Raw genomic sequence first — 16,318 nt, 5'->3', positions numbered from 1 at the left:
AAGATGAAAATCAACTCACCCTGATAAAATGTTCAAAAATTATTTTCAATAACTTGGAGAGACTTAAATATCTTTAAACTGCAGGATGTAGAAAAAAGTCTGCTTGAGGAGAAACGTTTTAATGTTTGTCTGTATTGTATTTATAAAATATTTTCTTTCATCTTAAAATTTTCTTGATAGTTATGAAAAGCATCTGAAAGTGATATTTAAGGGAATCAAACTACTCTTGTACCTGTCCAACTTCTAAAATATATACTAGTCAATTTTTTCATCTCTAAGTAACTTGGTATTGTGGTTTTATAGTATTAGGTGACTCCAAAACAAAACTGAAGACAGGCTAATGTCAGCAGTGATCACAAAAAGAGACTGACCTTCAGTTCCACTGTTCTGCATAAGCATGTTGAAGTGAAAGAAAAGAGTCTTTAAGGATGCATGATTGCAGAATAGCCAGAAGTTTCCCAAGGACATTAATGTTTCAAGCAAAGCACCAATGAAAAATACATTCATTTGAATCACATAAAGGTTCAGGAAGCGATCCCTTTCTTAATGAGCAATGTATTAGGAGATATATTCATACAATTGAAAAGGCTGCTGGAGTGCTTATTGCTGCTAATAACTCATTAATAACACAGGAGTTAAAAGCAGCACATGAGGGGATTGTCATGTCTTAGTGAAGAAATACAGAGTCAAACATCATTCTGAACCTACACCCTCATGAGTTCAGAGACAATGTCTTTCAATTAATTACAGTTTTCGAAACAAACAAGTAAAAGGGATTTTTTCATTTGACGTAATTTTCTTGGCAGGTTTTGCAGCTTTATGACCCTTTTGCCATCTGGCAGACTGGAGTAACTCCGCCTTCCCTGCATGTTTCCCCATTCCCCTTTATGTCCATTTCCTGCTTGCCTCCAACCATCCCTGTCTCCCTTTTAGAAAGAAAATGCTTACACAAGCCTCCACCACCTTACACAGCCAGTAAGTCACCTGTGTGCTCTCTTCTGTACTAGTCAGGAAAACTAGTAAAAACTATCTACAATCCAATTCAAACCTACCCTTCCACAAAATACTGGCAATCAGTGAGTGTGGTATCCCCAGCCTGACATATGGGGCCAGCTGCTTTGTCGTTCTCTGCCACTCTCTCTGCAGAAGCTATTTCATGGCCTGATACCTAAATTATAAAGTTCTGGGGTCATAGATTGTCTCTTTGGCCTGTGTAGCACTTTGGAGTCCTGGTCAATGATCAGGAGTCAAAATGTTCCCAATGTAAGCTGTCCCCATCTGTCTGGAGTGGCACTTGAAGGAATGTAATGCATGTCTTACCACTCTTTTCCGACCAGTTCCAGCCTCTTCTGGAGCGGAGTCATAGTTCTTACCCTACTAGTCTTAGTCTTTAAATCTTTTTAATCCCTACAATACTAGATTTCTTGCCTCTACCTTCTCTTCTTTCCTGCTTGCCTGAGCTTGTTCAAATTGCTTTCACGATGCTTAAAATCAAGCAGAGATGTTACTGAGAGCCACAAAAAGGAGTAGGTCACCACTCAGCAAGGCCAGTACCTGTAGTTCACCCTAGCACAGGGTAGATGATGCAAGAAATGTGTATTTGCTTCTGGGCTGGAACGGGGCAGAGGTGTTGTGTAAGGCTGCTAGAAGCACTTGAGAATGTGCCATAAACATGAAATTCTTGGTAGTTTTAATTCAGTCAACTCTGTATGAGCAGAGTCACTGAGGATGTGATTATTTAGTTCAGCCTTTGGAGCTGAAATAAAATTTAAAGTTTCTTGCAAAGGTGGGAAAAGGCATTTTTAGAATGCTACTCTGCCCAAATGAATATCTTTGTCTAAAAGAACACCCAAAGAATGTGATAAAACTCCTGCAATGGCTTTTGTTAGTCTTTGACATCATTTGAAAACATATATATTTGTCATACCTTGATTTAAAAAAATAAATAAATAAAAAAGAAGAAGAAGAAGAAGATAGTTTCCAAAAGACATAAAGATGCACAACCTGAAAAAGGCAATGCAACATGGAAATAGCAGCCAATGATTTTGAGTTAAAGGCAACATGTTAAGCAGGGCAACAAATTTGATTAAGAAGGGAAGAAAAACTTATTGTGAAAAAGCAAGAGAGTATTACTGCTTCAAAGCTGTCCCTAAATATCTTCACAATATTTTCCAAGATTGAGAAAGTGTAGAGAAAAATGCATTTGTATTTTTTTTCTTAACTATATGGCAATATAGCCCCTTATATGCCTTTTGCATTTCCATGTTGTTTGAACAGAACAGCTAAAGCTCATTTATGCAAGAATTCAAAAAAAAGGAATCACTCTAACAATTTTTAAAAGTAGGGTCTTGAGTAATTTTTTTCAGTCAGTCAGAGACCATTTATGAATTCCTCATGATCTTTGCTCAAGTTCTTAAATTTTTTTAAATTCCTTTTTGTTTCCAAATATTTATCAGTTATCTTGTATGTACATCATAGCAATAAATAAAAATGCAATATATTACACTAGATCTATTTTTCTGTTATTTCCTGCTTGCCTGCAGCTGGCAAAGGTAAGTTTTTAGTTGTTTTTCTCTTGCTTAAGTACATTTGGTAGCAGATCTTCTGTTACTGTTTGACAATGTTATTTGTACCACTTGAGTCACTCAAAAAGATGATCAGTCATGGGTCTTTATTTTAGAATTAAATCTAGCAAGTGTTTATACTTTTAAATCAATACTTTTGCTTATTTTGCCCAAATTATGTGATAGCAAATTCTTCTTTCACAAGCTGTATTGTGTTCAATAGGTCCCCTTACTCATTATGATCATCTGGATATTGTATCAATATGTTGGATCTGTTTCATTTCATCCAATCTCTTGATTTCAAAATTCTTAAATTACTCGTCAATACTTACACCTTCTCTCTTAAAAAGGGGCATCTTTTATATTGATGTGGTTAACCAGTGAAAAAACCAAAAGGTTATTTTAAGAATGATTCAGCTCGGTATAAATTTTTGCATGATGGCAAGAAGAAATATTATTACTTTCTCATTTAGGTCACATGTCTTACCGTACATAATGTTTATAGTATATGATAAACCTGATATTCTTATAAGAAGGAAGACTTTAAGAAATGCTGAAATCAGTCACTTGCACATTAAATATATCAAATTTGAAAGAGTTTTATCTGTGTTTCAACATTTTGGAAGCTATAGATAACTTCATGTGTTGTTCAGTACTTTGGGTAATGTAGTTGTGCTGACATCAGCTGTTTATCTTTGAATTAATGTGTTTAAATTCAGTTAAATCGCACTTATGAAGAGAAAGCATTTCCTGTACCTATGTCAAAAATATGAGCTAGGTTTTTCATTAATGATAGACTAGTCTAATGCTGATTGAGATGTTGCTAATCTATGTAATCACATATGCTACAAATCTTTCAAGCATTTAAAATACATGCTGCTACTTCTTTGGGGTGATGGTCTCATACCTTACACCATCGACATATTGTCATACTGTTTATTTGCTACATCTACCTTGGTGAAATCTGTCACATGGATGTGACTCTTGCTTTGACAATGCAAAGCCAAGTGATATGAATTAGTTTCTGCATCTTTCTAGGATTTGATGTTGCAGATCCTTCAGCTTGAATTAAATAATTCTCCCATCCACAAATACAGCTGAAAGTTGGACTTGACATGGATCAATATGATCTGGGGCTAAATTTCTAAATGTGACTGATTATGTTAGCATCATGCCCACAGATCAATATTGAGTTTTATTATGAACCTGACTCTATAATTCGGTTTAATCAATAAACTTTTGTCTCCTTTCTTTAGAAATTTTACATTTCTACTATGCAGGTTTTCAAAATTGCATTTAGGATACACTTAGATCTATACTTTTCTGGTAACGAATATAAAAAGACCTAGGTTTGATTTAAAGGAACAAAGAGCTAAGACCCTATTGAAAGAGGAAGTCAATTTTTAAGTTGATAGGACTGTTCACCCCAGTACAGTCTATAGAATCCAAGACAGCTAATGTGCTAATACATAACTAGTCCTTTTGGGCACTGTAAGGCTTTTTCTGTCCATGCTAGATACATAATTCACATTGAAGACTTTGACAAAACATAACATTAATGAAAGCAATCACTAGAGCTTCTCTTTTGATAAACCCGCGGGGTTTAAAGGCGTTGAAAGATGCAATCTGTGAAGAACAATAAATTTGGGCCTTTGATTGAAGTGCCATTTGGGATGGTATGCTTTCTCAATGTATTTACACAAAAATGCTGCTCCCTTTTTCAGTACACTTTGCTGGAAGGTTGAAGGAGCTCTTTGCCATTACTACACTAAGGTTTGTCTCATTAAAAGCCGAGTACAAAAAGAAGGCTGGAAATGACCTAGCTCAAGCCAGTGTGTTCATTTCTGCTCCAGTTTGCCATTTGAGAAGTGGGCTTCAATCCATGCTGAATATTTCTATTAAGTGGTACTTTGAACTGCAGTAAAGATGCTCTTTCTTTTCTGAAGAAATAAATGCATAAACCTGTTTAGGGTTCTTTAGCTTTTTTTTTTTTTTTTTTTTTTTTTTTTTCTTTGTAATATTTTGTGATTATTTCACTAAAATTAGAAAGAGAACCATAACAAACAAAGAAATTACAGAATATTTTTCTTTTCTACTCATAACATTCTTTTTAATTTGAAATATTTGCAGATCCCACTAGAAAATAATGCTTTAACACTTTTTTAGTGTCCTATGTTGCATTTTCTGGCAGCATTTCAAAATTTTAGTTTATCTGTTAGTGGGTAGCATTTTTTTTTCACTGTTTCACTTCGTAAATTGGTATGATAGAAAAATAATTCAGGAATAATATTTTCAGATTAAAAAGATCAAGATTCTATAACAATTCACCTGCAAGCATCCCTCTATATGAGTTATTTCTTTGGGGTACTTTCAAGAAAGCTTAGATACTGAGATTTATATGCCATGAGTACACTGGTGCTTGTAAATCTGAACACACACTCACCTGTATTTTTCTGCACATTTTTCCTTTGTATAACAGATACAGACCGTGGCCAGAAACATGGCATGGATGAGTTTATTTCTGCTAATCCCTGCAAATTTGACCATGCTTCCCTCTTTAGACTGCTTCAGAGACAGACCTTGGATCACAGATTGAATGACTCCTATTCTTGTTTGGTGAGTGCCGACTGGAAGGTAGATATAAAGTGAGAAATAGTTGTTTCAAAGTAGTCCTTTCTTCCTCATTCATTCAACAACTGCAGTTATAGATGGAATAAAGGGTCCAATCGATTGGTTTTAAATCTGAAAATTACATACTTGCAAGCGGCTGCTGTGCCACTCAATAGAAAGCAAAGAGACACAAACTGTCTTCAGTTTTATCAGCTGAAATTTATCATGTCCTCTGGGGAGGTTTGAATAAAAACAGAAAGTTTTGACAATGGCAAGAACTCCTGTGGTGGGATTTACTGACACCTGTACAGGCATTTTAAAGTCCAAATGTGGTTGCCTCATCTCAGACATTTTCACCTGTCTTATAATTCTTCATTCTACTCCAGTGTGAAGGAAAAACACAAAGAAAGGAGGCAGACCCATAACCAATATAGTTATATGGGCATATATGCATTACCTGAACTGCAAGTTACAAAGGGGAGTATAATTATTAAATAAAAGAAAATTAAATGTGATCTCTGTATCAAAATAAATGTTTTCCACATTCTAAGAATACGATCATTACCATCTTAAAAGGTAAGATGTTGGCTGCAGTTTCCTTTTCATACAATCACTTTCTGTTCTGTGCTTTGTGAACTAGTTGAGGATGGGGCTGCTTCAGATTTTGTTTTCATTAGGGAAGAAAAACAGCAAAAAATCTTGCAGAAGTTCATGAGATTATACACACTCGTTGAACAGGTTTGTATGGGTCAGACCTCATAACTTCGTGAGGTTTATTTTTCACCTGATATCATGCCTGAAACAGTGATCTCTCACTGAGGATCTAAAATACCTCACAGCACATTTTTTTTTTCACTTTAATGACCTAATAGCAACAAAAAATGATAATGGGTATTTTTACTTCTTTTTTCCATTCTTCTGATTAGTCTTGTAATACAAGGATAATAATTGGAATTTTTAGGTTTGCTTGCAGTTTTTAAAAAGTGAAAAAAATATTATTTGACAACAGTTGCTCCCTTTTAAAATACTGCCAGATATGTATGTATAGAAAAGTTAAAGGACTCATTTTCTGTCTGTGGGTTGCACACTGAATCAAAGAGGCCTGAAGGTACATCTGTACAAAGTAATTGGCACTCAAAGGGAAAATGGTTAGCTTTCTGCCAGTGCATTGGGGTCAAAATCTTTTTTTATAATAATAATATAGTAAGACACTTAATATAACCTTGAAATCAGGAACTTTTAGAAGAGGTTAGGTGAAATGCACAGTGCTATAGCAACCATAAGGCAGATGTATTTCTTACCATTCTTTTTAAATTCAGCTTTTAATAAGTGGAATGAGTGATAATTTTTTAATTGCATATTAAACTACGTTTTTTATTTTTAAAAAATTGGGACTGTCAAGGTGACAATAGAATACATGGACAAGTAAGTGTGATTTTTCTTTTCTCTAGCTGCTTGTTTCCTGTAATCTTTTAGAAACAATTCACGCCTTATTTCAACAAATACAGTGTAACCACACATACAACTTGTAAAAAAAAAAATAAAGGAATTTGAATTAATTTTATGCAAAATTCTGTATTTAAATTATTATATAATCTCAATTTCTTCAATTTTACATTCTTCTTGGTATAGGGAGAGTATTGAGGAGGCAGGGGATTTTAGGTTCTGGGGTTTTTTCCAATTATAAAATAAAAAATACTTTGTTATCTAATACCAATACTTTGTAGGATATAGTTGTGTGTTTGAGAGACTTGTGCATGATATGGGATTGAACAAGGGCAAGGAAAGCACACATTAACATGAAAAATGACCACACAAACAGATCTTTTAGGACTCTAAAATTATTGAGTTCTTTAAAGTTTTGTACTTTTGTCACAACTATATCTTATGAGAATGAGGATAAATTTTAATAGTTTGCTTTTGTACTGCTAGGCAATGATATGCAACATTTTGTTATGTTTGCCATAAAAACATAGGGAGAGATCAGTGACACTGACAACATATTGGAAGAAAATCAATCACAATAACCACTGCTGATTATATCTAGGGCTAGGACATATATTATTGCATAAATACAGTTTAAATCCCTTTTCTTTCTTCTTTCACTAGAATACCATATTTTGTATGTCAAACACTGTGTAAGCTATATGAGGCATTGCAACATGATCAGATTAACATGCTGAGTACTGTTCTGGGTTCTAAAGCTAAGTGTTCTCTAGAATCAGCTGAAGCTCCTTAAAGGCAGTGGAAACACTGACTTCAAAGAAATTAATTAGAAGCAAAAAAAATTTTAAATATGAAATACCTTTTAGGTGTTCTTGTTTGCAAATAATAAATTGAAGAGTTTGGGGGGATATAAAGCTTGAATTCCTGTCTCAAACAAGTCTTGTAGTAAAGTTAAAACACAGATTTTTTAAAACTGATGTGGATATATTTTTAAGTATTGTTCAATAGTATTTCTGCTAATATTTTGTACAAATATTAAGCATCTCATCTTGCCAAAGTATTCACAAGCATTAGGGAAAAATTGCTCTTCAGCTGCTATGTTATTGTTATAAAGTCATGAATTTGCAAAATCATTTTGCTTATCCAAGTTATTTGTATATTTGAGTTCAGGCATTCCTCAATCTCTTTTAATCATTTGATAAGATGGAATGATGAGAGATGATATGATGAGAGAGAAATATCACCATAATCAAAACAAGAACAATGAAAAACAGCTGTGCATTAGTTGTAGTTTTCTAAGGTTTATATTTTTCTCTGTGCTGCTTTTTGTAAGCTCACTCTGCTATTTCTTATATTTCTGCATCAAGACTCAATTATATTTTTTACAGTCTGGATTCACCCAAAAACTGTTTTTTTGATGTGAAGGAGTCTGTACTTTGCTCATGTCTGTGTCAGGGTTAAGCTGTTCTCATCAAGAGTCTGAGCAAGAAAGCTCTCGATAAGCTTGAGAATATCTAATAATTATTTAAGGTCAAATCTTACTCATCTTACTCAGGTGACTTTTAACAAACTACCTAGCTTTGCATCTCTTTACTAGTATAAGTTGTTTTAAAGATGATAGAAGTGCATGCATGTTACATGGGTAAAGGGTTGAATTGTGGTCAGAATATTAAAGTTACAGCCACAGAGAACTGACCATCCAGAAACTGTGTCTTAATGTCCCTGTTAATGTCCCACAGCATTTCACAAATTTTAGTTTGTATCTTAAAACTGATTGATTAAAAACACTAATTATTTTGAAGTGTTAGTTTATTGTAAGTTTTGATATATAACTTAATCTATACCACACTTTGGATGTATTAGCATGTTTTTTGTAAACAATGCATTTAATAGCAATGGCAACTCATAACTGCAAATAGTTTCCTGACATTCAATCCTTTCAGTGAGAGGGTATTGTAGGATCTAGCTTCCAGTGCTTTCAGATGGAAATCATTCTAAAATAAGATTTTATGTAATGCACATAAAAATCTATGCTTCTATTCTTTGTCTGATTTAAAGCTGAGAGTGGGAAAATAAATCTCAAAATGTTGTGTGTTTTTCTGCTTTTCAGGGCTGGTTTAGCCCAGGTCAGGTGTTCGTGCTGGATGAATACTGCGCTCGCTACGGGGTGAGGGGCTGTCACCGCCATCTCTGCTATCTCGATGAACTGATTGAATATTCAGAAAATGGTTCTGTCATTGATCCAACCTTGCTCCACTACAGCTTTGCATTTTGTGCTTCTCATGTTCATGGTAACAGGTAATTTAATTATATCTTTTAAAATATATAGTATTTAAATGTGTAGTCTGAATAAAAGTATTTATAGCCTCTTGCATTCACCAGGTAGGGAACTGCACACAACAGAAATCAGTTCATGAAAATTTCTTCAGGGGTACTGGAGGTTCCATACAGATTACTATTTAAAAAAATCTTTTTGCATGTATTGTCTTAATGCAGTGTGTTTTCAAGATAAAAGGAGCTCATCTGGTTAAAAGGGTAATGTTCTTCATTCTGCATTTATGTCGTGGTACTAAATAGTGTTTCCAGTAAACATTCTGAACAATTTTGCAGTTTAAAGGAACTTAACTTTGACTCTTTTTTTGCAGTCTGTAGCTTGACAACTGATCATCCTATGCTGAGTTCTTCTGTCTGTGCTATCACAGAGAGGAATAACATATTGGTGATTAGGTGTAACCCCCAGCCAGGAAGAGCTTCGATACTCTGGAATCCTTTCCATTAGACAGGTAGACTGCTTCAGGAGCTTTTGGGCACAGTGGTTGTCTTGGGATGATATCTTCATTCCATCTGCAAGTGAAAGACTTAGAAAAAAAATCAAGTTGTTGCTTTGCTATTTTTTCACATTCTTTAAAAGAAGCAGTGCTTCATCTATGTCTTATTCCAGACCCTGAGAGGACAAGCTCTGCTGTTGGAGGGCAGCTATTGCAGATCAGATCTTTGGATAGCTCAGGTTGGGAGGAGATCTCTAGGCAAACCTCCTGCATGAAGCAGGGTCAGTTATGAAGTCAGACCAGGTTGCTCAGGGCTTTTTCCAGTCAGGACTTTAACCTGTCCAATTTCAGTGTAGTTACATTATTGCCTCTTGTCTGCCACCCAGTACACCCACAGGGCTGTCATTCAGTCCACCTCAACACCTCCTATTCTCTAGGCTGAGCAAGCCCAATTCCCTCAGCCTCAAGTCAGAGCATGTGCTCTGGTCTCTGGCTGTTGCAATGGCAATTCAAAAAACTCACTCCCTGTCTTCCTTGTATTTGAGTGAGAAGTGAGGCAGGCAATCTATCAAAGTATAGGAGAATGTGCATTTATGCCTATTTTGTGCACTAGAGTTGTAGACTGCTGTATGGAATATGTTTAAGAAAATAGCAAGGAGAAACCTAATAGATCCTCCCAACTGATCCAATCCTGCCACTAGGGGAAAACATCACAGTCCCAAAAAGAAATTACTCTCAGTAAATCCCCAAACTGAATCTTGATCAGGATTGGAAGAGAGATTTTCTGCCCAAGGTTGTTGCTATTATATTAGGAACAGCGGTAATAACACGTTGACTCTCCAGTCTCCAAGACGAGAGAGAGCAATCTTTATTTTTCACCATCCTTTTTATAGACAGTTCTGAGAAATGAAACATGATTGGACACTCAGAACAACACCCTTCGACCATTTTTTACAAGTAAACAACAAGTTAGAAAAACACTACTTGCTAACTGTTTTTCACCTCCCAAGGATTGTTTTTGATTCTTCCTCACAATTACAGGCCAGTGTGGTAAAGTAAGCATTCCCACAGGCTCTGCTGCTGCTGCCTGATGCCTAAGATTTTCTCCCTGACCAGGATGTCAGGGAGAAAATCTAACACAAAACATATGCTTATGTTGCTTTGCTACCAGTTAGCAAGAGAGGCGTTTCACTTGTCCTCAAGCCAGAGAAGAAGAGGTAATCCTTGGGAAAGATATTGTTTCCTTCACTGGCTCAGACAAAGCCTCATCTGGAGCTGGGAATCTGTGACCTGAGTGATTTCATAGTGGTAGACTAAGAGTATATAATACATTATATTAATATCCAAAATTGAAATGTTTTTGAATGTGCTTGAAATGCTGTCAAGAATCTTAACATTCATACTAGTAAGTTAGGAGATTTCTGGCTTTTATTTGGTAACCTATTCTCTGTAAAAGCATGCTTCTTCGTCAGTTCCTCAAGAACCTGACACATTCGTATTTCCTATTGAGTCTAAGTCTTTGTTGTTTCTCGCCTTTTTATTATTGGTTTCAACCTAAGAAGACAAACATATGTGATAATTGCTCAAACTTATTTCAAGAATTCAAAAGAAAGGTAGATACATTTCTTTTTATTTCATAATTTGAGTGAAGGACAACCGTGCACGCAGTGCATGAAAATATCTCAGGGAGCACATCATTTACACAGTGGTAAGCACTCTGTATTCTGTCTATTCCTACAGTACAGATATTCTCTGAATAGCATTATGAGTGTTTTAGGAATAAAAGAAGTGTTGAACAGAGAGAGTCTGACTAGAACTGAGATATTGTAAAAAGGAAGAGAAAAGAAACATGAAGAAAGAAAAAGAGTAAGTCAAGGACAGAGGCAGACACACTCACTCAGAATGACAGATACAGATATATGGGCACATAATATACCCACTCATTCATTTAGCACAGCACTAAGAAATAGTAAAAGGTAAAAGAGAATTTCACAGACAATGCACGACAGGCCAAAGTTCTAGGCTGGTCCCTGGCGTTACACATTTTTGTTTTGTAAGTCAGGCTGGGAATCAGAAAGACCACAGAACAAAGGGCTTTATACTCTGGCCGTGATTTATTTAATTTATATGTCACCTTTGCTTCACAGAGGGATCTTAGACCCTCCCCTAGCCTGAGAAAGATCATCAAAATTGATCTTGAAGTCAGGTAATGGAGGAGCATGTAAAAATGCAGCCATATCTGTAGTTCATGTTGTCCATTTCTTTTATGTATGAATTTTAAAATAACAGGCAATCTGGTGACATCAGTCAAACTATCAGATACAAGTGTCTCTCACCTTCATTTCTGGTGAGGAGAAACTCAAACTGAATCAGCTTTGGCTTTTTCCACCCTTCAGACATTTTCAAAATTCTTCCAACATGTTTTTGAACCTTCAGGTGTCCCCTGTGCTGTTTTCTGCACCATAGGACTTGAAGCATGTTTCATGCTGTAGGCTATAATCTTGCAGACTTTAACACAGTACAGTGGGTTTATTTCAAAACACCTGGGATAAACATGTGGAAGTTTTGTTGTCCTAGAGCTTCAGGGCCATTTGGAGCACAGAAGATACCTGAACTGAGCTCCAGCGTAGGCTGTATGCAGCAGACCTCGTCTCCTGATCTCAGGACTAGAGAACAGTCCCCAGCTTCTTTTCTTTCTTTCCTGAGATGAAGCTATAGACAACTTCTGCTAGATCTATCAAACATACTTGTACTTTGTGTGTCTTATGCCAGTGTTGTTGGTTTGGGAACAGAAATGTTTACTCGGGGTCAAACACAATGTGTTGAGTCCTAGACTGAGAAATTCAAAGCTTATTTGTCCTTTTCCTTTCCTGTTCATTAGTGCATTATAACTGGGCTAACAAACTGCTTATGTAGAAAAGATACTTCTGCTTTTGAAGATGACAGTCTTAAAACATTCTCTTCCTACATAGCCAGCAAGAAAAATATTTCATTGAAAACTAGCTGTGCTGTGTTTAAACAAATATACATGGGTTTGAGTCAACTATTTTCCTTTCTTCTGTAAATAAAATAATCTTTCGTTGTCTATACTTCTGGTGCTATGTAGATTTACTGTACCATCTCCTTTGGCTTCTTATCACAATGATCTTCTTCTGAAATATTCCATGGTTGTTCATATGAAATATTTTATATAGTCCCCATTGATATAGTTAGTTCACAAGTAAACTTTTTGCTCTGCACTTATGCATAAACTTATTGCTGGTGGAAGTGAAATGGGCAGAACAGGGAACTGTAGGACATTCCTGAATGATGACATTTCAGTCTAAACAGTCCAGGTAGGAGCTATTGTTTTCTTCCCCATCATATTCACTCCTGTCTACTTTTCATGCTGTGACTTCTATTTAGTCCCTCTTGTCTGAAATGAATGCTGGTGGGTATCACATGAAGTGCGAAGTGACTTCTTTCCACCTGCTGAGTTACAGACTGAATTGAAAAATTCAAAATTCAAGCATATTCCCTTGTTATATCTTTTCTTATTCAGATAGGTATCCGATGAAATGGAAGATTGGATATGAGAAGTGAATGTGAAAGTAATGCTACAAAAATCAGTATATAACTGAAGATGAATAGGTTGGGTTTTTTTTTTTTGTCTTCATTGTAAAAGCTTCAGCACATGAGTGTTTCCATAGAAGAACAGTCATATTGAGTCGAGGTTCTTCTAAGCCAATCAGTCATCTGTCTCCAGTATTGACCTGCTCGGAGTAAAAGAAGAGCCAGTATGTGCAGTATTTCCTCCTTCTGACTCCCAGCTCTTTACAGCTCAGAATATGCCCTGTTTGGTAACCTGGAGTGAGTCTTTATTTCAGGTACTTGTCCATTGCACCCCTGAACCACTGTATGCCCTTTTCAACCTCAACACCTCTGGCAGCAAGTTCCACAACTCAGCCTCCTCTTGCTTGAAGAACTATTGCTTTGAACTTGACTCCTACACATCTCATTTCATGCTCTGCTGCTATTGGAGAGGTAAAGGAGAAAAAAGAAAAACCCTGTTCTCTCTCTTTGCTATTTAAGAATCAAGAATTGGAAGTGAACAATGCAATGATTGCATTGGATGGAAATTTTCTGCTAGTTCCTTATCCTTTTTCGGTGTTTCCCAGTGTTGATTTGCTCCTTTGACTGCTACTGAACAGGGACAATTTCATGGAATTATCCATCATGAAACCAGGATCTCCATTCTCCATAACAACTGTGTTTTCCTTGCATTTATCTCTGTTAATCATTGTTTTCTGTTGCATTGCTAACTGATTTCGTGGGGTCTTTCTGGAATTCCACACTATGCCACATAACTACCATTAAAATTTCATTGTTTATCACCTCAGTTCTCAGCTGCTAGCCAGGTCATTTATAAATACTGTAAAATAACACAAGTCTCACCGCAGATCTCTGCAGAACTCTAATGATAACATACCTTCACAGCAGGTACTCACCTCTCTAATTTTAAACATAACTGTAGAAACTTTTACTCAGACACTGTTTAATTGCCTTTAAAGCCTTTGAGTGGGGGGTCCGTCAACAGAGCTTTGGAAATCCAGGTATTTCATATGAGCCAGGTCACACTCATCTACCTGTTTTCAATCCTTTTAGGGAGCTTCAAGATCAGAAGGTGAGACTTCTCTCTCTTATGGCTTCAAAGCCATACAGACTTGACAATAGATAATATTTACCCAAATATCCTTACTTTTATCTTTAAATATCCTTGTATTATAGTTCCTTCTAATTTTCTGGGATGCGTGTAATACTTACTGGCTGTGTTTCCCTTGGCTCCTTGGAGACTTTCTCTGATTTTTATCCTACCATTTTGATTCTGATCTCCCATTCCCCAGAGGGTTGGCAGTTCTGGATGAGGACTTTCACATCCCTGCAGGTAATTCAGGTTGCCAGGTGGACCTGGCAACTTACTGCTTGTTTTCCTCATTTGTTCCATAAGGGGTTGTTTTAGGTGCTGTCATTTTTAAAACATACTTTGCTGAAAATTAAGAATTCTTTTGCTATGAACAAAGAAGGGTTCCAGCATAGAAGTCTTCCTCATAATAGCTTGCTTCATAATAATACACCAGTACAAAAAAAAAAAAAAAAAAAAAAAAAAATCATCATTTTCTATCTCTGTAATAGCCTTGCCCTCTCTGAGAGTTACTTTAAGGTCCTTGCCATCATATGGCAATGTAGACTCTCTGGTAGGCTTCTTGCTTTGGTTATGCTTGGAGGAAATATCTTAGAGTAGAATAAAAGGACACAGAAGAGAAGTGAAACTATGGAAACTTTGGAGAGTGCTATGCATTCATATATTTCTTTTAATTTTTCAGTGTTTTGTGATAAGAAATGTTTATTGCAATTTTACACTTTGTGTCAAATCATAAAAAATATTCAGAAAAATCATCCCTTTTAAGTATGGGTCAAGGAACATCATAAAAATAAAGAAAATAGTATCATTACATTGCTCTTCTGTCTCTTCTGATTTGTTTTTTTCTGGAACATCTGAATAGGTGTTTTCTTGTCTGACTAACTTAACTTTAAAGTAAGGTTGTCTATATCTTGATGATTTCTTCTTAATTTTGTATCTTTCATAAACAGCATGTAATAAGATTTAAAATAAAATTCCAGAACTTAAGTCTATAGTTTCACCATTTATCTGCACATGGTTACCATCTGCCATGAAATGTTTTCTCCAGTTGATCTCTCCGCGGTAGTTTTGTGTTTTCACATGCACAGTTTTAAATATAACATATTTGAATATCATGTAGGCTTTTTCTTGGATGGTTTTCCCAAAAAAATATTGTTAACAGGATTTTGTGGAATATTTTGGTTTTAAAGACTTGAAAATGCTTCCTCTTTCTGCTGTTTTTTATTCACTCTCAATCCTATATGATCTGTCTGTGTTGTAATTACAGCAGGTGCAAGGTCTACTTTTACTGTTTTTTATTGGCAGTTGGACCTTCTGCTTTAATCTTAGCTCTGTTCCAAGGCTGTGTAACAGCTGGAGGAAGGAGTCTGAGTTCCTGTACAATGTGGATCTTTAGAGAAGTGTGGAACATCAGTCTACTAGTCTCTCTCATGTTTCATACAGCATCTAGACATGTAACAACAGTCTATTGTTTTTGTAGTTTGTCTCATTTTTCTGTCATCTATAATGAAAATGGTGATAGTGGATTTCTCATACTTAAATCCATGTTTTTATTCAGAAGTCATTTGTTATCAGTCATGATTTGCCCAGAACAATGGAATGAGAAAATGACCTTTTAGGATTGATAGGCTATGGCAGTTTGTGCTGCTAAATGAGAAACAGTATTCTCTCAAAATGAGAAGCAGTATTACCTCAAAATAAAAAGCTATCTCTTTTCTTCCAAGTGAATATAATCTTCCCTTTTTCTGAGACTTGTTGGGCAATGCTGAGAATAGAAATTTTTCACTAGGCATTGTGTCAAACATCTTGCATCATCCAGTTCATCCTTCTATGTTGGAAACTGCTTTTTTGGAAACTGCTCATCTAAGGTATATGGAGCACAGAGGAAGGTGAGCCCTTAATTTAACCTGTTTTCTCCTTTTTAAGTGCGCTCCTTATGATCATCACAGGCCCAATCCTCTAATGGGAGACCTCTCTAAATAGTTACATTTGGAGTAACAGGTTTAGTTTGCATATATTTTTTAATGTGTGTTGTTCAATTAGTGGCACAGTTTTTTATATATTATTCTCGTAAATAGCCAGAAAAAAAGTTTTCAGTAGGATTCTCTGGTATTCAAAACTAGAAGCAAAATTCTTCACCTTGTTTTGTGTGCTGACTGAAGCCATGTTGATTTCACCTTTGTTTAAAAGAAGGTAACTCTCCTGTGATGAAAAGTGTTCCTAGCTATAATAATGTTATAACAGAATAT

At 35.7% G+C, this 16,318-nt stretch overlaps 1 protein-coding gene across 5 annotated transcripts in view; it reads left to right on the top strand.

Annotated features, from left to right (window-relative positions):
• CADPS2 (calcium dependent secretion activator 2) overlaps positions 1-16,318 on the top strand; it is a gene marked incomplete at its 5' end in the record, with an annotated part of 283,646 nt that overhangs the window by 183,357 nt on the left and 83,971 nt on the right. For all 5 annotated transcript variants that reach the window (XM_083860055.1, XM_083860056.1, XM_083860057.1 and 2 more), the window contains 2 exons: positions 5,044-5,180; positions 8,731-8,918. In XM_083860055.1, the coding sequence (XP_083716181.1) occupies positions 5,044-5,180; positions 8,731-8,918 (325 nt within the window). The remainder of the gene's footprint in view (positions 1-5,043; positions 5,181-8,730; positions 8,919-16,318) is intronic.

Source organism: Zosterops lateralis, assembly GCF_965231275.1.
Source record: "Zosterops lateralis genome assembly, chromosome: 4".
In the NCBI taxonomy this organism is placed as follows: Eukaryota; Metazoa; Chordata; class Aves; order Passeriformes; family Zosteropidae; genus Zosterops; species Zosterops lateralis.
The sequence above is the reverse complement of the archived record's forward strand: the minus strand, read 5'-3'. Positions and strand labels throughout refer to the sequence as shown.